At 39.8% G+C, this 16,758-nt stretch overlaps 1 protein-coding gene across 4 annotated transcripts in view; it reads right to left on the reverse strand.

Moving 5' to 3' along the window:
• Positions 1-279: 279 nt before the first annotated feature.
• The window catches only part of rybpa (RING1 and YY1 binding protein a), a 28,020-nt gene continuing 11,541 nt past the window's right edge, over positions 280-16,758 (reverse strand). For 2 of the 4 annotated variants that reach the window (XM_060937966.1, XM_060937965.1), the window contains exons 2-4: positions 6,900-7,406; positions 5,381-5,473; positions 280-2,683 (exon numbers count right to left, since the gene is read on the reverse strand). In XM_060937966.1, the coding sequence (XP_060793949.1) occupies positions 2,431-2,683; positions 5,381-5,473; positions 6,900-7,406 (853 nt within the window). In that variant the 3' untranslated portion in view covers positions 280-2,430. Of the gene's footprint in view, positions 2,684-4,946; positions 5,295-5,380; positions 5,474-6,899; positions 7,407-16,758 lie in introns of those variants that run through there. The other 2 variants (XM_060937964.1, XM_060937967.1) reach the window with 2 other exon arrangements.

Below are 16,758 nucleotides of genomic sequence, written 5' to 3' on the forward strand. Positions count from 1 at the left end.
TTTTAATAATTTATTGTATTATTATTTACACACTTGATTCTAAATTTTTTTGGCCACCACTGATAACACTAGCAGTTGTACAATCTAGCATTTGTCTTTCATGTTATAAATCCTTGCAGATTCCCTAGATGTTTTGTTTTCGGGCACTTTAAAGGCCACATTTTATAAGTTATCCTGAATAACAGTGCCTAATGAATGACGAAATATAAACGTGATTGTCGTGTGTTCAAGAAAGACAGACACAAGAATAAACAAATGCAGTTACTTTATTTGAAATGAAAGCTATGCTACAAGCAGAATTCGCCAAGCAGTATTTACTTCAGACTGAGCAGATTAAAAGAAAAAAGAAATAAAAGAAGAAGAAAAAAAGCAAGCCGAATTTGGAGAAACAGTGTATGCAATATCTGCTGTTTTAACAGACAACAACTGGAATAAGATGCCAAAATAAGAAACTGTGCCAAATACTCAATACACCACAGATAAACATAGTGTTAATCTATATTATGACAAGTATTCCTTATATGTAACCATCTTTACATAGTAAATTAAGGTTACTGATCATACACAAGAACAGAATTGCTTGCACAAAATAAATACACTAATTAAAGACATTTCATCTATAAAGATCACATCAACAGTTTTATAATGCTTTGAGGCAGTCATGAATTGGATGAAGTTTTGCTGCTTACTTGCCTTACAGCGACTTAATAGAAGAAATGTGTCCTTGTGGCAAATAAAAAGCTTGGTAACATTTAGCAGTAGCATTTACAAGAATGGTTCTCAAACAGATCATATGGGTTTTGATCAATGATAGACTGACAATACAGAACATCTATCAATATAAAAATGGCCTTTACTGAATAGATTTCATTGAACATTATTCTTGAAATGCTCATAATCATGTTTCAAATTATCCATTGGTGATTTCCAATCCATCCATTACCTTTATTAAATGTATTTTAGCACCTAGAACAACAGTCTTTTATTATGTTCGTGTTTGCAGTTCCAGTTCAGCCATCTACTAGATTATTTGTTCTCATCACAGTTTATAAATACAGTTATTAATTTAACAAATCAAAAAGTACACATTTTTCTCTGGAAGGTACTACATGTTTTTCTCACAACTGTGACACCATCTGACAGGTACAGTGTCAGACTATGGTATGGGGATAGTCAGAGAATCATACAGGCCATTTTCATAACAGAGAACAATTATGTAAACTGGAGATCTAAGTCTCAAAACATACAGAGGGTTGCGATTTCTACCACTTAAAAATGCTGACTCCACAACATTTGATCCTAAAGTTCTCTCTGGGAAATAGTGTGAAAGCCATCCATGCATTTCAATACTGTTTTTAAATCTAAAAATCCCTGTCACCATGTCAAAGGCTGTTCCAGTACCGTATTGGCTCAGGGCAATATTATAAAAGACTCTTTGACTCCTTAAAGGCTTCAGGAATCCAGTCAACCTTACTGTAGACTTCAAGAGATCTAATACAATTTCCTTTTCAAAACAGCAAAAATATGCACATAACAGTTACATTAAATTGAGCACACTTTTGGCTAACTTGCTAGAATGTATGACTATACGACTGTACAGAGTTCTATGGAAATACACTGTTACAAATCAAGGAAATGCACTATATGGCCAAAGATATATGGACACCTGACCATCACAATCATATGTACTTGTTGAACATCCCATTCCAGATTTAGTCCCCCTCTGTGGCCATAATAACCTCTATTCTTCTGGGAAGGACTTCCACTAGATTTTGAAGCATGAATGTGGGGATTTGCTCATTCAGCCACAAAAGTATTAACGAGTTCAGGCACTAACGCGGATGAGGAAGCTTGGGTTCAGTCAGCGTTCCAGTTCACCTCAAAAGGTGTTCAAGCAGGGTTGAGGTCAAGGCTCTGAGCAGGCCACCAGAGTTCTTCCACTCCAACCTTAGCAAACCATATCTTCATGGACTGCTTTGTGCACAGGTGCATTGTCATGCTGGAACATGTTTGTGCCCGTTAGTTCCAGTGAAGGGAAATGGTAATGCTACAGCATGCAGACAACCTATAGAATTGTGTTCTTCCAACATTGTGGCAACAGTTTGGGGAAGAACCACATATGGGTGTGATGGTCACATGTCCATAAATTTTTGGCCATATAGCGTAGCTTTTCCCAAAATGTGCTACATCCTCTTCCTCTTGTACACCAAGTGGTCACTCATGAGATGCAGGTGATACACACGTGTGATTTGTGTGGGGAGTTGAAGTGGGTGCGAGAAAAACAGTATTGAAACACACGGCACACCTTGCCATAAAATATCAAGATGGAAACGGTGCCCATGCATGATAATGATCCTTCATCCTTTTAAAGTGTAAAGGTTCTATCTGTGCATTATCAATGTGTTTGAGGATTCCTGACTTCCAGCTGCCTCAAAGGAGCTCATTATGTCCAGAAGTAAGGTCTCTGCGTGGGGTAGAGGCACGGGACGACCCCCTGTCTGTACTCTCCGAACTGGAGCTCAGATGCTGCTGTTCGGAGCTGCCGCTGCTGGAAGTGGCAGTGGATGAGGAGGTTGAAGAGGAGCGTGTCTTCTCCTTAAAGTCTGTGATGATGACCGTAACGTTGCCGACTGTTATGGCCAACTGCTGAGCTGAGCTTCGGTCTATGTTCTTCAGTTTAGGCCTGCAGCAAGACAGAAGAGCAAAGGCTCAAAATTATACACTGGAAGCTAGATTACTTCTTTATGCATTACTGTGAGGTAGTTTCCAGCATCAGGTAATATTTGAACTGATGCTGGTTGAACACACTATTGCAACCACTAAGACATAATTTGCTTAGTTTACCACTATGGTTTTTGTCTGAAGGATCCTCCCATGGGTCACCACAGCAGTGATCAAGGGATGCCATAGCTATATACAATTACAGTACAACGTGTACAAAGTCCAATATGTGGAAAATGGCAACTTGTCCTTTCAGTGGATTTCAATCTGAAGTACATGAAACAGGCAGGTGTAAAATTCTAAGTGACGGCAACACCTCTTTGTGCTTCCCAGGCAAGCGTTCAAACGACAAACTGGATATGTCCTGAGATAATCTGTTTGACATTATATTTGAGCACATAATGCGTGACTAACATTCAGACAAAAAGCTCCCTCAACAAAACAGCAGTGACACATTTAACAGTTATTCCACGAAATCAGGTCGTACATTTGCTGATAGCCAATGAGGCACGTAGCACCAAGTTAGCTAGAAGCCATGTACAATGAGATTGAGTGAAATAAGTGTTTTATTATATCCACATTCACTGGATTTTGAGAAACAGAGCATTTTTATTTTTAGCAAATTCGATAAATAAAAACTTTGTACAAAATATCCGATAAAATAGTTTCTGCTTAGAATGTAAACAAACCGGCAAAATGACGGTAGTAATTTGTTACAAATGCGATAATTCTTGAGGGGAAAAAAAGTTCTTACCGTCAAATACTTTTATTCCATATTTTATTGCTTTTTTTTTTTGTATTTTTGGGGGGTTTTGTTTTCAAGTAGAGTTTTTTTTCCATCCTCGGCTGGTTCAGCAACACGCCTCACCATTTCCTCCTTCTTCAGGTTTTTTTTTTTAGCAGTTGGCGAACCAATTTAAAGGTGCATTACTGCCACCAACTGGGCTGGAGTGTGGAACAGGAACTATTGGGGGGGGACTCCAAACTATATTCTTTTAGCTATTTCTGTTTCTTTTAAATACTTGATAAAAAGTGTTATATCTGACTTGACGCACTCTGCCATTTTGTTTTTCTCTACGCACGGTATATGAGCTGATGGCCTAGTAGTAGAGTAGCCAATCAGAGAGCATCGACTGCTCATATCCCGTGAATGTGGATAGAGTAATATACAATGTCAGTATGTTGCACATTTGGACAAATATAGCGACGTGTAAAACCAGATCAGTAGTTGTTGGTCAGACACTGAGATCACCTCACAAGACTGACACGCCCATGTTCCAGGATGAACTGTAGGGTGTACAGGACCAAATCTCAGCACGACTTACTGGATAAACATGACAGATCACCGGGACACACTGAATGGCCAGCAAAACTCACTGGACTTCAATTCCAAAAACTTTATTCATTTATTTGGAACAGGAGGTTAAATCAGTATAGGCCTTATGAGTACTAGCTGAATTGTGGGTCCAGTGGAAGAGTGGGCTAAAACCGACAGGAACAATCTTTTAAACAGATGTGTCACGTTCATTATGTCTTCTTATTAAATCAAGTCATTAGTTTTCTTTTGTTACAGACATGTAAAAGTTTTTTCCTTTACCTGACACGTTTCGACGGTGTAACTTCCGTCTTCATCAGAGGGTCACCCGGATGTTGGTGTGTGACGTGCTTTTGTAATCAGCTGATGTTACGGAGGTGTGACCTCCCTGTCAACATTGACAGGTCGGTCACACCTCCCGCTGTCAGTGTTGCCCCCTCAGGACGGCGCTCCAGGTGTGGGAGAGCATGTATGCCCCCTCATCCCTGTTTATTGTTCTTGGGCTACGCTTTCTGATTTCTACTGACTCCTTAATCCAACTGTGGAATCTGTTGTTCTCTTGTTGTATGATTTGAGCATTGTCCCAGTCCATTATATGATTTTCCCTTCTGCAGTGGTCTGTTATTGCTGATTTGAGGTTCTCTTGCGTGGCTTTATCTTTTTTTGCTCTTGTTTGTCTCTGTTCTGTTTCTTTTTCACATTCCTTTTTATGTTCCTTTTTTCGTATGCTAAATGTTGACAGGGAGGTCACACCTCTGTAACATCAGCTGATTACAAAAGCACGTCACACACCAACAACCGGGTGACCCTCTGATGAAGACGGAAGTTACACCATCAAAACATGTCAGGTAAAGGAAAAAACTTTTACATGTCTGTAACAAAAGAAAACTAATGACTTGAATCTTTTAAACAGACCAGTGGCATCCTTACCCATCAGGATTTGTGGTGTTATTAAGGTGAGAGGTTACGTAACCATGAATTTGGGAAGAGATAACATACATTGCTAATTTTATTTCTAGGGAGCATAACATAAAATGTTATCCATGTTAACTCAGTGCCAGCCGTGGACTACTGTAGTTCTGTTCTAGATTTCAGTATGTAACGGTTTTTATTCAATTATAATTTCCAGTTACAGAACTGGAATGCTGATTAGCAATAAATGATGCATTTTCATAATACAGAATAGTGATAGCAGTATTCATTCATCTTCAGTAGCTGCTTTATCTTGATCAGGGTCACTGTGGATTTGGAGCTGATCCTGGGAACAGCAGACACACTACAGGTAATCGCCCTGCATCATAAGCAATAGTGCTAAAAAGACAAGTATAATTGTGATAAACCTACCTTGAAATAATTGATTTGTTGCTTTTAGTGGCCGATTTGCCAGATTTCATGCTGCTTCTTTCACTAGGAGGACCTTTATTAAGGATCTTGGGTCTGAGAACAAGAAGACAGTCTGAATTAGTGGGGAAAAAAACCCAAAACAGCCCCCGCCCCCCCAAAAAAAATGGTTTAAGGTTCAAACAAGTCTTGTTTTGAATGATACTAGACCCAATAACCCCCCCCCCCCCCCACACACACACACACACACACACACTTACTTAGGTTATAAATTCAACTCTAGAATTATTGGTACCCTTTATAAAAATAAGTGAAAAATAATGAACAACATACAATGAGTACTATTTAGAGCTCACACATGTGGGGATGCTGTATTGTTTTAAACTGATTTTTTTTTTTGGTAGAATGCTTAATGTTCTAGTGGACCAGATTTACACAGAGTCCATACTTCAACTGGGTGCAGTTTGGCTGTGCACATATTTTGAAGTGCAGGTACATCATGGGAGAGTCCAGTTAATAAAGATAACATGATGCAGTACTAGACTTAGCACAAAAGCATGATCGATAATATAACAGGCACCTTAGTGTTTGAACACTTTTTAAAAATAATTATTCTGATGACTAAATGATCAGAGGATTAGGAGTCAATGACGGATCAGATTGTTATGTGATACAAAAACATAATTTAGAAATGCTGTCACTATCACTGGACGTTGTTATAGAGCTTTGGGGGTGGAGACTGGGGATTGACAGTGCACTGGCAAACCAGGGTTGGGGATTCAAGCTTGCCTATGGCACCAAAAGTTATAGCCCTGACACTGCTTTGACAACTCCTGCATATGCAAAATCCTTTACATTTCTATGTTTGGGCATGTAGAATGCCCTTTTTCATCCAGTTCACAGTTTCAAATCTGGAGGCTATGATGGAGGCTTGCGTGATACTGGTAAATGACCTAGCTGCATTTTGTGTCTTGCTCTGATGTCAGACCTCTTTCATGAAATATTTCCAAACAGCTGCGGTGTTACACTGTATAATACGGATTTTGAAACTTCACAGCCTGAAGAAATCAACCAAGTTGTGTAATTCCGAAGTCAGATCTGTGGCCTCCTTTTATATTCTCCTTCCTGTGCAGTGGGGAGTTATGTCCAGACATCCTCTTTCTCTTCCAGACTTCTGAATCTTTTCATGACCTTCATTGTGCGGAACTATAATTTCTTTTATCTTCTCGTACATTTTATGCAGGTCACTAACTCTATATCCTGTGCTGAAAGCGCTTAGTTTTTGTCCACAGTGATAACTGACAAAGGAATTTACGTGTGCAACCTCATACCCCAAAGGAAGGACATAGTTTAAAGGAAAAATAGTTACTGAAGACAAAATGCTATAAAAAAAAAGGCAAACATTAAATTTCTGCCGGTCTTATGGAAACTAATTTGGCTGAGTGGAAAGTCTGTATTTTTACATTTTATAAAACAAGTTTTGCTCAGGCTAGATTTGTAAGTCTTGCAAGACGCCACTTACTTCATCTTCTTCGCAGTGGGCTTTTTGTTGGAACCAGGCATCTTTTCCCTCTCTTTATGCTTGTCCACCATTGCCTTCTCTACTTTGCTTTTCTTCACGTCCTCCTTCTCAGCTGCTTGTGTCCCAGATGCTCCTGTATGATGGTCTTTTTCCATGTGGGGCCTGTGTGAATGAACCTTATCCAGAAGTTCTCTGTGTAGTTCCTGGTTTAGACCTGCTCTCTCAGGCCTCCTTTCCACTGATGTTTGCACTAGCTGATGTTTGTCCAATCCAATGCGTTCCTGTTTCCTGTCCTTGTGTGTGTGTCCTCTGTCCAAGTGACTGCTGTCTGGGCCCAGTCTGTCCGAGTCTGAGTTGTCTACACTTGGCCTGTCTGAGTCTGAATTGTCTATGTCGTAGTGGTCGTCTCGCTCTGTGCGCTCCCTCCTGTCTTTCTTAGCTGGTGGAGGGGTGGCGTACTGCTGCGCTACTTGTTGCGCCACGAGCTGTGAGTTCAGACGAGGTTTTCTAGAGAAGGAATAAAACACATGTCTGGTTTAGTGGTCTTTACTGCACTTTTACCTGTACCTGTTGTAGACGTAGATGATGAACGCTCCAGATTTTTAAATTTACTGTAATTAATGTCTATACAGTGGAATAAAGTCACGTGTATCTGAAAATATCATGCTGCAAAAACAAACAGATTATTAAAAATGTAGATTCAGTATCACCTCACAAATTAGTTGTTCAACTACAAGGAATGCACATGTACTAAGTAATTACACTGTTTTCAGTACTTTGTCTGAAGTATTCTTAGGAGAACAGCTAGAGCTATAAATGTAGAATTTAGTCTGATGTGTCAATATGAAAAATGGCATCACCACCTGAACAGAGACAGGCTCGAGGCAGAGCTAGAGGGAGCATAGAAGTTAAAAAAATTTAAAAAGAAAAAAAAAAAAGAGCCCCCCCATAACTTTTAGACCACTACAAGAGCAGAAATTGGACTCACTGAACAGGCCAAAGAGGCTATTAATCAACTGTGCCAGGGTTGCCGAGGTCAACTGTATAGCCAAAGGGTTTCTCAAGCAACATGAATGTATACAACTTATTTGAAGCACCAACCACAGTTATTAAAACAAACAAGGACCAGCAGGAAAATTTAAGCCAGAGAAAGAGGATCCCCAGCATGTAAGATTGAAGAAGTAGACAGCTAGAGCTAGCAACCAGCTGCCTGATGCAGATGTTTGCAATTATATGGGTGCTGGTGGCGGCACGGTGGTGTCGTGGTTAGCGCTGTCGCCTCACAGCAAGAAGGTCTGGGTTCGAGTCCTGTGGCTGGCGAGGGCCTTTCTGTGCGGAGTTTGCATGTTCTCCCCGTGTCCGCGTGGGTTTCCTCCGGGTGCTCCGGTTTCCCCCACAGTCCAAAGACACGCAGGTTAGGTTAACTGGTGACTCTAAATTGACTGTAGGTGTGAATGGTTGTCTGTGTCTATGTGTCAGCCCTGTGATGACCTGGCGACTTGTCCAGGGTGTACCCCGCCTTTCGCCCGTAGTCAGCTGGGATAGGCTCCAGCTTGCCTGCGACCCTGTAGAACAGGATAAAGCGGCTACAGATAATGAGATGAGATGGGTGCTGGCACGCAGCTAGAGTAACTAATAGCAGATAGGAAAGAGAGATTAAAAAAAAGGCCCTTTAATGCCCTTTATTCGGTGATGGCGATAAAGGGCTTAGAAGGAAAAAGAGATGACCAAAGCAGGGCACAGGATAAGTTACAGTATATCCTGTGGAAACAGAGGACATGCAGGCAGGATCTCCCTTTGTCAAAGAATACATTTAAGAAGTAAAGAGTGTATGTGGTTTATCATCTGCAATCATTAGCACTTGTAGAGAGACTGAACTATAACTATAAACCTGCATAAAAGATAAATCTTGGGGAAAAGCTCCAACAGAACAGTCCTGTAAGCTTTATACCTGTGTGCTGCCTCTTCTTATGGGCCCATCGAGGATTTTCAAGAATTCAGGCATTCATTCAAAAAATGTCTTAACAGCCTTAAATCTCTATCTGCAAATCATGTGAATCACTGTACTATTATAACTGAGCACAGAGTAACTAGTCCAAAAGATTTGTTAGTGACGAATTTCCTTTCTTCAGATTTGCCGTTTATGAATCATATGTAATGTCTTTTTTATTTTGATGGTTTAAAGGTTATGAAAAGGGGATGTGTCTAAACGTTCAGTAGTTAATGAAATTATGTTAGGTGATTTTCTGAATATTTTAAACCCATTATTAAAATCAGTTCTCAGAGGTTAATTTATTTTTATTTAAAAATTGCTTTATGTGATTACTATTATAAGCCTAATGTAATATTTAACAGTTATTCCATGAAATCGAGTCGTACATGAGCTGATATCTGACGAGGTGCGTAACACCAAGTTAGCTATAAGCCATGCACAATGAGATTGAGTGGAATAACTGTTTTATTCTATCCATTCACTGGATTTTGAGAAACAGAGCATTTTTACTTGTAACTAGGGATGTCCCGATCAGGTTTTTTTGCCCTCCGATCCGATACCGATCATTTGATTTTGAGTATCTGCCGATACCGAGTCCCGATCCGATACTTCTTATAATCCATAAAAAATAAAGACGAGGAAAGAAACGGATCCAGGATGTTCCTCATTTTTTTTTATTTAACACCTTATTTTAACATCCAACAACTCCGTTAGCAAACAGAGCACTTACGTGAGGTAGTTTGAACAATAAATAACATAAATTAAAAACATAACCTTAAAATACCTGGCAGGAATGTAAACAAATAAAAAAAATAAATAAAACTGCCATAGTGCCAGTAATTTGCTTTTAAGAACGCATCTCACAGTGGTATACAGTAATTTCAATTAAGGAAATGAACGTTTTTCTTGATGAAAACAAGCATTTCTACCCTTTCAGGTTTGAGCCTGTTTTTGTCATCCAACACGTTTGCAACAGCACGAAAAACTCGCTGTATTGTGTCGGGTGTTTGTTTTTCAGGTGCCGTGTCAGGTTTGTTGTATTAAATGCGGCCCTTTCCTGTCCACCCCTTGAAATTCCAGCTTTACATATTTCACAGTTTGCTATGGCAATGTTGTCATCAACTTTGAAATACTGCCACACCGCAGACATGCTTTGCTTTCCGCTTCGAACTGCTTCCGTGTTCAACTTCGCCGGCAACAGGCAGCCAATAACCAATAGCGTCTCTGCTACAAAGTGATGTCATGCTGCACGCGTTGATGTTGCTGTGTTGAGACAAGAGGTCTGGTCTCACTCTGTGCCAACGCATAGCTATTGATGTGTTAAAAATGAGAATAGATTATATAGATATATATCCGATCCCTGATCGGGAGGTAATGCCCGATTCCGATCGAGTCTGAAACCACGTGATCGGGCCCGATTTCCGATCACGTGATCGGATCGGGACATCCCTACTTGTAACAAATTCGATAAATAAAAATTTTATACAAACTGTCTGACAAAATCATTTTTGCTTAGAATGTAAACAAACCAGCAAATGACAGTAGCAATTTGTGAAAAATGTGATGATAATTCTTGAAAAAAAAAAAAAAGAAGAAAAAGGAGATACATTCTCATCAAGATACATTTTCATCAAAACACTTATTCCATATTTTGTTGCTTTTTTGTATTTTTTGGGGTTTTCAAGTAGACTCTATTTCATCCTTGGTTGGTTCAGCAACATGCGCCGCCATTTTGTTTTTCTCTACTCATGGTATATGAGCTGGCACCTTAATAGTAGAGTAGCCAATCAGAGCACATGATTGCTCATATCCAGTGACTGTGGATAGAATAATTCTTGATATTTTTGTTTAAGACAAAAGAATGTTAACATATGAGGTGCAGGACAAAGAAAATAGAAAAACTTTCAAAGAAATGGATAGCAGCCTCAGAAATAGGCAATGCCAAGAAACGTCTAACACTGTTTTCAAATGTTCAGTGCAGTCAGTTTTCTGCATGCTGTTTTTTAATTGTATGCAATTTAGAAACATTTACTTGATTGGCAATTTGTTTTTTTTATTGTAGACTTGTTGGCTATGACAGCCTCAATAGTTTATTGGAAAAAAAATTAACATACAATTTTGACACAAATAATTGGTTATGGCAGCACGGTGGTGTAGTGGTTAGCGCTGTCGCCTCACAGCAAGAAGGTCCGGGTTCGAGCCCCGTGGCCGGCGAGGGCCTTTCTGTGTGGAGTTTGCATGTTCTCCCCGTGTCCGCGTGAGTTTCCTCCGGGTGCTCCGGTTTCCCCCACAGTCCAAAGACATGCAGGTTAGGTTAACTGGTGGCTCTAAATTGACCGTAGGTGTGAATGTGAGTGTGAATGGTTGTCTGTGTCTATGTGTCAGCCCTGTGATGACCTGGCGACTGTCCAGGGTGTACCCCGCCTTTCGCCCGTAGTCAGCTGGGATAGGCTCCAGCTTGCCTGCGACCCTGTAGAACAGGATAAAGCGGCTACAGATAATGAGATGTGAGATGAGATAATTGGTTATGAAATGATTCTTTCAAGTTTACAGCCAAATAGTAGGCTATAGCTATAAGTGTAGCTAAAGACACAGAACACTGGCACACTTTCATTCTGTTAATTGTGAAGTTTACAGCCACACAAATGTGTGGTGCTCTTGTCTTACAAGAGGACTGCTAAATTTTTAAAAATACGTTTATCTTTATTGTTGAGGTCCAAAGTTTACAAACACTCAGGGATATGAATGTCATGGCAATACCGGGCTTTCACCAATTTCTTTGAACCGTTAATTTTCTGGGGAAGAATGATTGTACAACATTCATCTTTCATGGAAAAAAAAAAGAATTTGGTTCACAAGTTTTAATTTATTTCGGATTTTCTGAAATCAAAACAGTGTCAAAATTATACATACAGCACACCTAATATTTGATGAAATGTCCATTAGCAAGTTTCAGCTTGACCAGATGTTTCTGGTAGCCATCAACAAGCTTCTGGCAGAATTTTGGTCAGATATTTGACCACTCTTCTTGACAGAATTGGAAGAGTTATATTAATTTTTTTTCTTCATTTCCTGGCACAGACCCCTCTTTTAAGCACAGTCCGTATATTTTCAATCGGGTTGAGGTCAGGATTTTGGGAAGGCCATTTCAAAAGCTTCATGTTAGCCTGCTTTATCCATTCTATAAACAGCTTTGGTATGTTTGGAGTCATTTGCCCCTTTTCCACCAAAGCAGTTCCAGGGCTGGTTCGGGGCCAGTGCTTAGTTTGGAACCGGGTTTTCTGTTTCCACTGACAAAGAACTGGCTCTGGGGCCAGAAAAAACTGGTTCCAGGCTAGCACCAACTCTCTGCTGGGCCAAAGGAAAGAACCGCTTACGTCAGCAGGGGGGCGAAGTTGTTAAGACCAACAACAATAACAAGACCGCGAAAGGTCGCCATTTTTAAGCGACGAGAAGCAGCAGCTGTACAAACGCGAAGTCATCCATTATTATTGTTGTTGTTGCCGCTGCTACTTCTTCCGTGTTGTTTTTGCTTCGATATTTGCGCCAAGGTTTATGTAAACGTAGCGCTGTAACTGACATATACAGCGACGTAACTGACGTATACAGTGACGTAATGACGTGGCTCCGCTTAGCACCGCGAGCTATGGAAAAGCAAACTGGTTCTCAGCTGGCTCGCAAGTTGAACGAGTTGTGAACCAGCACCAGCACTGGCCCCGAACCAGCCCTGGAACTGATTTGGTGGAAAAGGGGTATCTGTCATGTTGGAAAACCCAACTGCATCCAAGTTTCAATCATTATGAATTCTGAGGTAGTCCTCCTCCTTCATTATTCCAGCCAATGCTTAATAGTTGGTACAGTGTTCTTGGGGTTGAATGCCTCTCCTTTGTTTCTCCAAACATACTGTACCTCTGGCCATTGTGGCCAAATAACTCAATTACATGGACAGAAGGCTTTTTTTTCCGTCCAGGAGTTCCACTGCAAATTTTAGTCAAGTTTCAGAGTGTTGATTTTGGAGCAAGGGCTTCTTTTTTGGACGGCAGCCTCTCAGTTCATGGCAGTGTAAAACTCGCTTTACTACAGACAGTGACCTGCTGTTCTAGGGGCTTCCAGTTAATGGCAGACCTATGCCTTGGTGATACCTAGACTGTTCCTGGCCATCCAGATCAATTTCCTCTCAGCTGAGCGTGAGAGTTTGGGTTTTTTTCCAAATCTTGGCAAAGCGGGTACATACACCTACCTATATACTGTATATATATGCGCACAGAGACGCTACCAGCTCTAATGATCACTAACAGGCAGTTAAGAGACCTTGGCCTTGGGAAATTAAGATATTTTGGAACTTTCAGCACCACTGAATTACTACTAAATAATAAAATACTTATATATGGCCAACAACACTAGCGATGCTTCTTTTTTAACATACAGCATATCTGTTCCTTCATTTTGTTCTAGATAGCTAAGGGATCGTCAAAATATTCCTGTTAGCTTTCTGTTTTTACTCTGTACTGCTCCAGCTTCCATCTGATCACACTCACACACTTCATACACACACCTTGTCACTTATTTCACTGTGCTTTCTAAGCTTGTGAGAGACTCACTGGTCCGCGTCGTATATTTATAGACACTTTCTAAGCCATGTATCTTGATTTTCCATAGCGTTCTATTCCCAGGTTACCTAGTTTCCACCTTTCTCATATTATTTCCAGATCTGGTCCCAAGTTGTATTGTTTTGACTTCAGTCTGCCTGTGTTTTTGATTCTGAATGTGGATGCGTCTACAAGCAATTATCAACAAGGCCATGTTTGAACCATGTTAGACATTTAATGTATGTACAGTACCAGTCGTAAGTTTGGACACGTTTACTCATTCATAGGTTTTTCTGTATTTTGACTGTTTTCTCCATTGTAGAACAATACTGAAGACATCAAAACTATGAAATAACATACGGAACATATATGGAATTATGTGTTAAACAAAAAAATCCATCCATCCATTATCCGTAACCGCTTATCCTGTGCAGGGTTGCGGGCAAGCTGGAGCCTATCCGAGCTGACTATGGGCGAGAGGTGGGGTACACCCTGGACAAGTTGCCAGATCATCACAGGTTAAACAAAAAAAAGTGTTAAAATAGGTTATATTTTTTTAGATTCTTCAAAGTAGCCAGCGTTTACCTTGATGACGCTTTGCACACTATTGGCATTATCTTAACCAGCTTCATGAGGTAGTCACCTGGACTGTTTTTCAATTAACAGGTGTCTCGTCAAAAGTTAATTAGCATGCTTTATTACCTTCTTAATGCGTCTGAGATCAAACAGTAAATAATAACAATACGGTAAATAGCTGTATTCCACAACTGTAGTAATCCATATTATGCCAAGAACCGCTCAACTCAGTAAAGAGAAATGACATCCATCATTACTTTAAGACATGAAGTGTCTTTTAATTAATAAAAATAAAGAAAAAACATTGAATTAGAAGGTGCATCCAAACGTTTGACTGGCACTGTATATACACTGGGAAGAAAAGTAAATTCAATGAACTTGTTTCATACGTGTCTGCTGGTTCCACATGAATGAACTGAGTTACATTAACACAACTTGTTTTTGTACATCCAGCATGGTTTGATCAGGTCTAGTCAAAATCCACATATACTACTTCATTCCTAGGACCGATCCTAGTCCCCTGGTTTTGTGAGGCGGTAATGTTACCTGCTGCACTCTCATGCCATACATGATTTAATCAAGTTACTTACAAATTAGATACTAGATATGTTTAAATTAAATTTAGTATAAGCAATGAACTTCGGTTTTGATGAGAAACTAAATATTTGTATGCAAACTATACAACTCATCTCATCTCATTATCTCTAGCCGCTTTATCCTGTTCTACAGGGTCGCAGGCAAGCTGGAGCCTATCCCAGCTGACTACGGGCGAAAGGCGGGGTACACCCTGGACAAGTCGCCAGGTCTAGTTGCAAACTATACATATTTTCTTAATTCTGGATGACCACATTTTCTCTTTTTTCAGTGTGAATGAATGTAGGTTGCACATCCACTACACAAAGAGTTTTTAAGTGCATTATTTAATTTAAATGTCTTGCCTTCCAATATGTCCGTTCTCTTGTTCTCAGTTTCACTTAATGAAATCTATTCTGCACTCAGCACACTGTTCTGTTTGTATGTAGGTCGACGTTACAATTAATCTGAGGTTAATTTAATTTTAATCACTTGACAGTACAGGCTTTCTTTAAAGTTTCATAAGAAGCAAATCTTGATCACTCACTTACTCACTCACTCACCCTGATGCCTGTACGTCAATTGGCCTGTCAGTTGCCAGCCTTTTACGAGTCTGTCTGCGTCTATCTTGAGCACGCTTCATTCACCGTTGGCTTGCGAGGCCTGTCATGGCTTCACCAGACAAATGATCATTCTCTCTCTCTCACACACACACACACACACACACACACACACACACACTTCACAGTAGCCAGTTAATCTAATCTGCGTGTCTTTGGAGTGTGGGAGTAAACGTCCTGGAGGCAAAACAAATTTTTATGCCTTCTAATATTTAGATGCAGGTATAGGTACCAGATGTGTGTGCGCGTGCGACGTTTATGAATTATAAATATCTACAAGATGAAAAATGACCTTGAAACTAGGAATGTCACAACCCCACTTTAAGTATCACATGAAAAGTGAACAAATCTAAGAGTTTGGCTGCCTTTTGATAATGGAGCTGATGCTTTATTCTGGGGGGGAAAAAAAAATACTACACACTAAGACAAGTTGGATTCACTAGACATATGAATTCGAGTTAGTTAGTTATTACACTAACAGAAAATGAGGTTGGGGTGCCAACAAAACTTAAGGGCAACAAGTAGCTAATGTGCTGTCTGGCCAACATCTTTATTTTCCCTTGATGTGTGTTTAAGTATAAGTGATGACACACTGTACAAGTAATAGAGTTAAAAGGCCACTAGAGCAATAATGGCAAAGCTTGCTCATGTTAATCAAAGACGACAAGACAAAGGGGCTTTGGTACAGTCACGTGAAGTGTATTTCATCGGGCTAATAAACTTTAATTGTATACACCAGTAACACATTTGTACTCATCTTCGGTCAATGCAGACATTTGTCCATTATATTTATTTATGCATTGTGAAAAGTCACAGGAATGAAGCTCCACACTTCACTGGGAAAAGCTCTACACCTTGCCCAGTGCTTTTATTGAAAATAAAGCCTAGACTGTACAATAAATGAAGATTATACCTATGTCTTGAAGAATTTATTACCTTGTTCATTCTAATACCATTCCAGTGTTTCAGGCCAGCATCAGCTCCAATACCCATATCGTTTATTGGGTCATGGACACACCTACAGTTGCCTGGTGCTGCTCAATAAAACAGGGACATAATACTATGACGTTTCAATAATGAAAATATGAAAAAGGCAAAACAAGCACAGACAGAAAGAGAAATATTATATCTGCTTAATTAAGCTGTCTAATGCACTCGGAACGCGTGTATTTTAGTAAATTTGAATGCGAAATTAATCAGCCCCTCAAAGTTGCATAGCAGTGGTTTGAACATCAGTGCAACATGTTACACTCCATGTGATTATAGAGACAGGAAGGAAAATTCTAACTTTTTCAAAATTCATTGCTGTCTACAGTCGGAGGAAAATGTTCGTACACCCTTTGGAATTTTTTACATTTCTGCCTAAATTGGTCATAAAACATCGCCTGAACTCTCCAGCAATCTTAAGAATGAACAAACAGTGTCTGCTTGAACTAAAACCACTCAAACAATTACATGTTATATTTTTATTGGCCATAAGATGGAAATATTGACAGGATAGGGAGGCA

Source organism: Neoarius graeffei, chromosome 13 (assembly GCF_027579695.1).
Source record: "Neoarius graeffei isolate fNeoGra1 chromosome 13, fNeoGra1.pri, whole genome shotgun sequence".
Classification (NCBI taxonomy): Eukaryota; Metazoa; Chordata; class Actinopteri; order Siluriformes; family Ariidae; genus Neoarius; species Neoarius graeffei.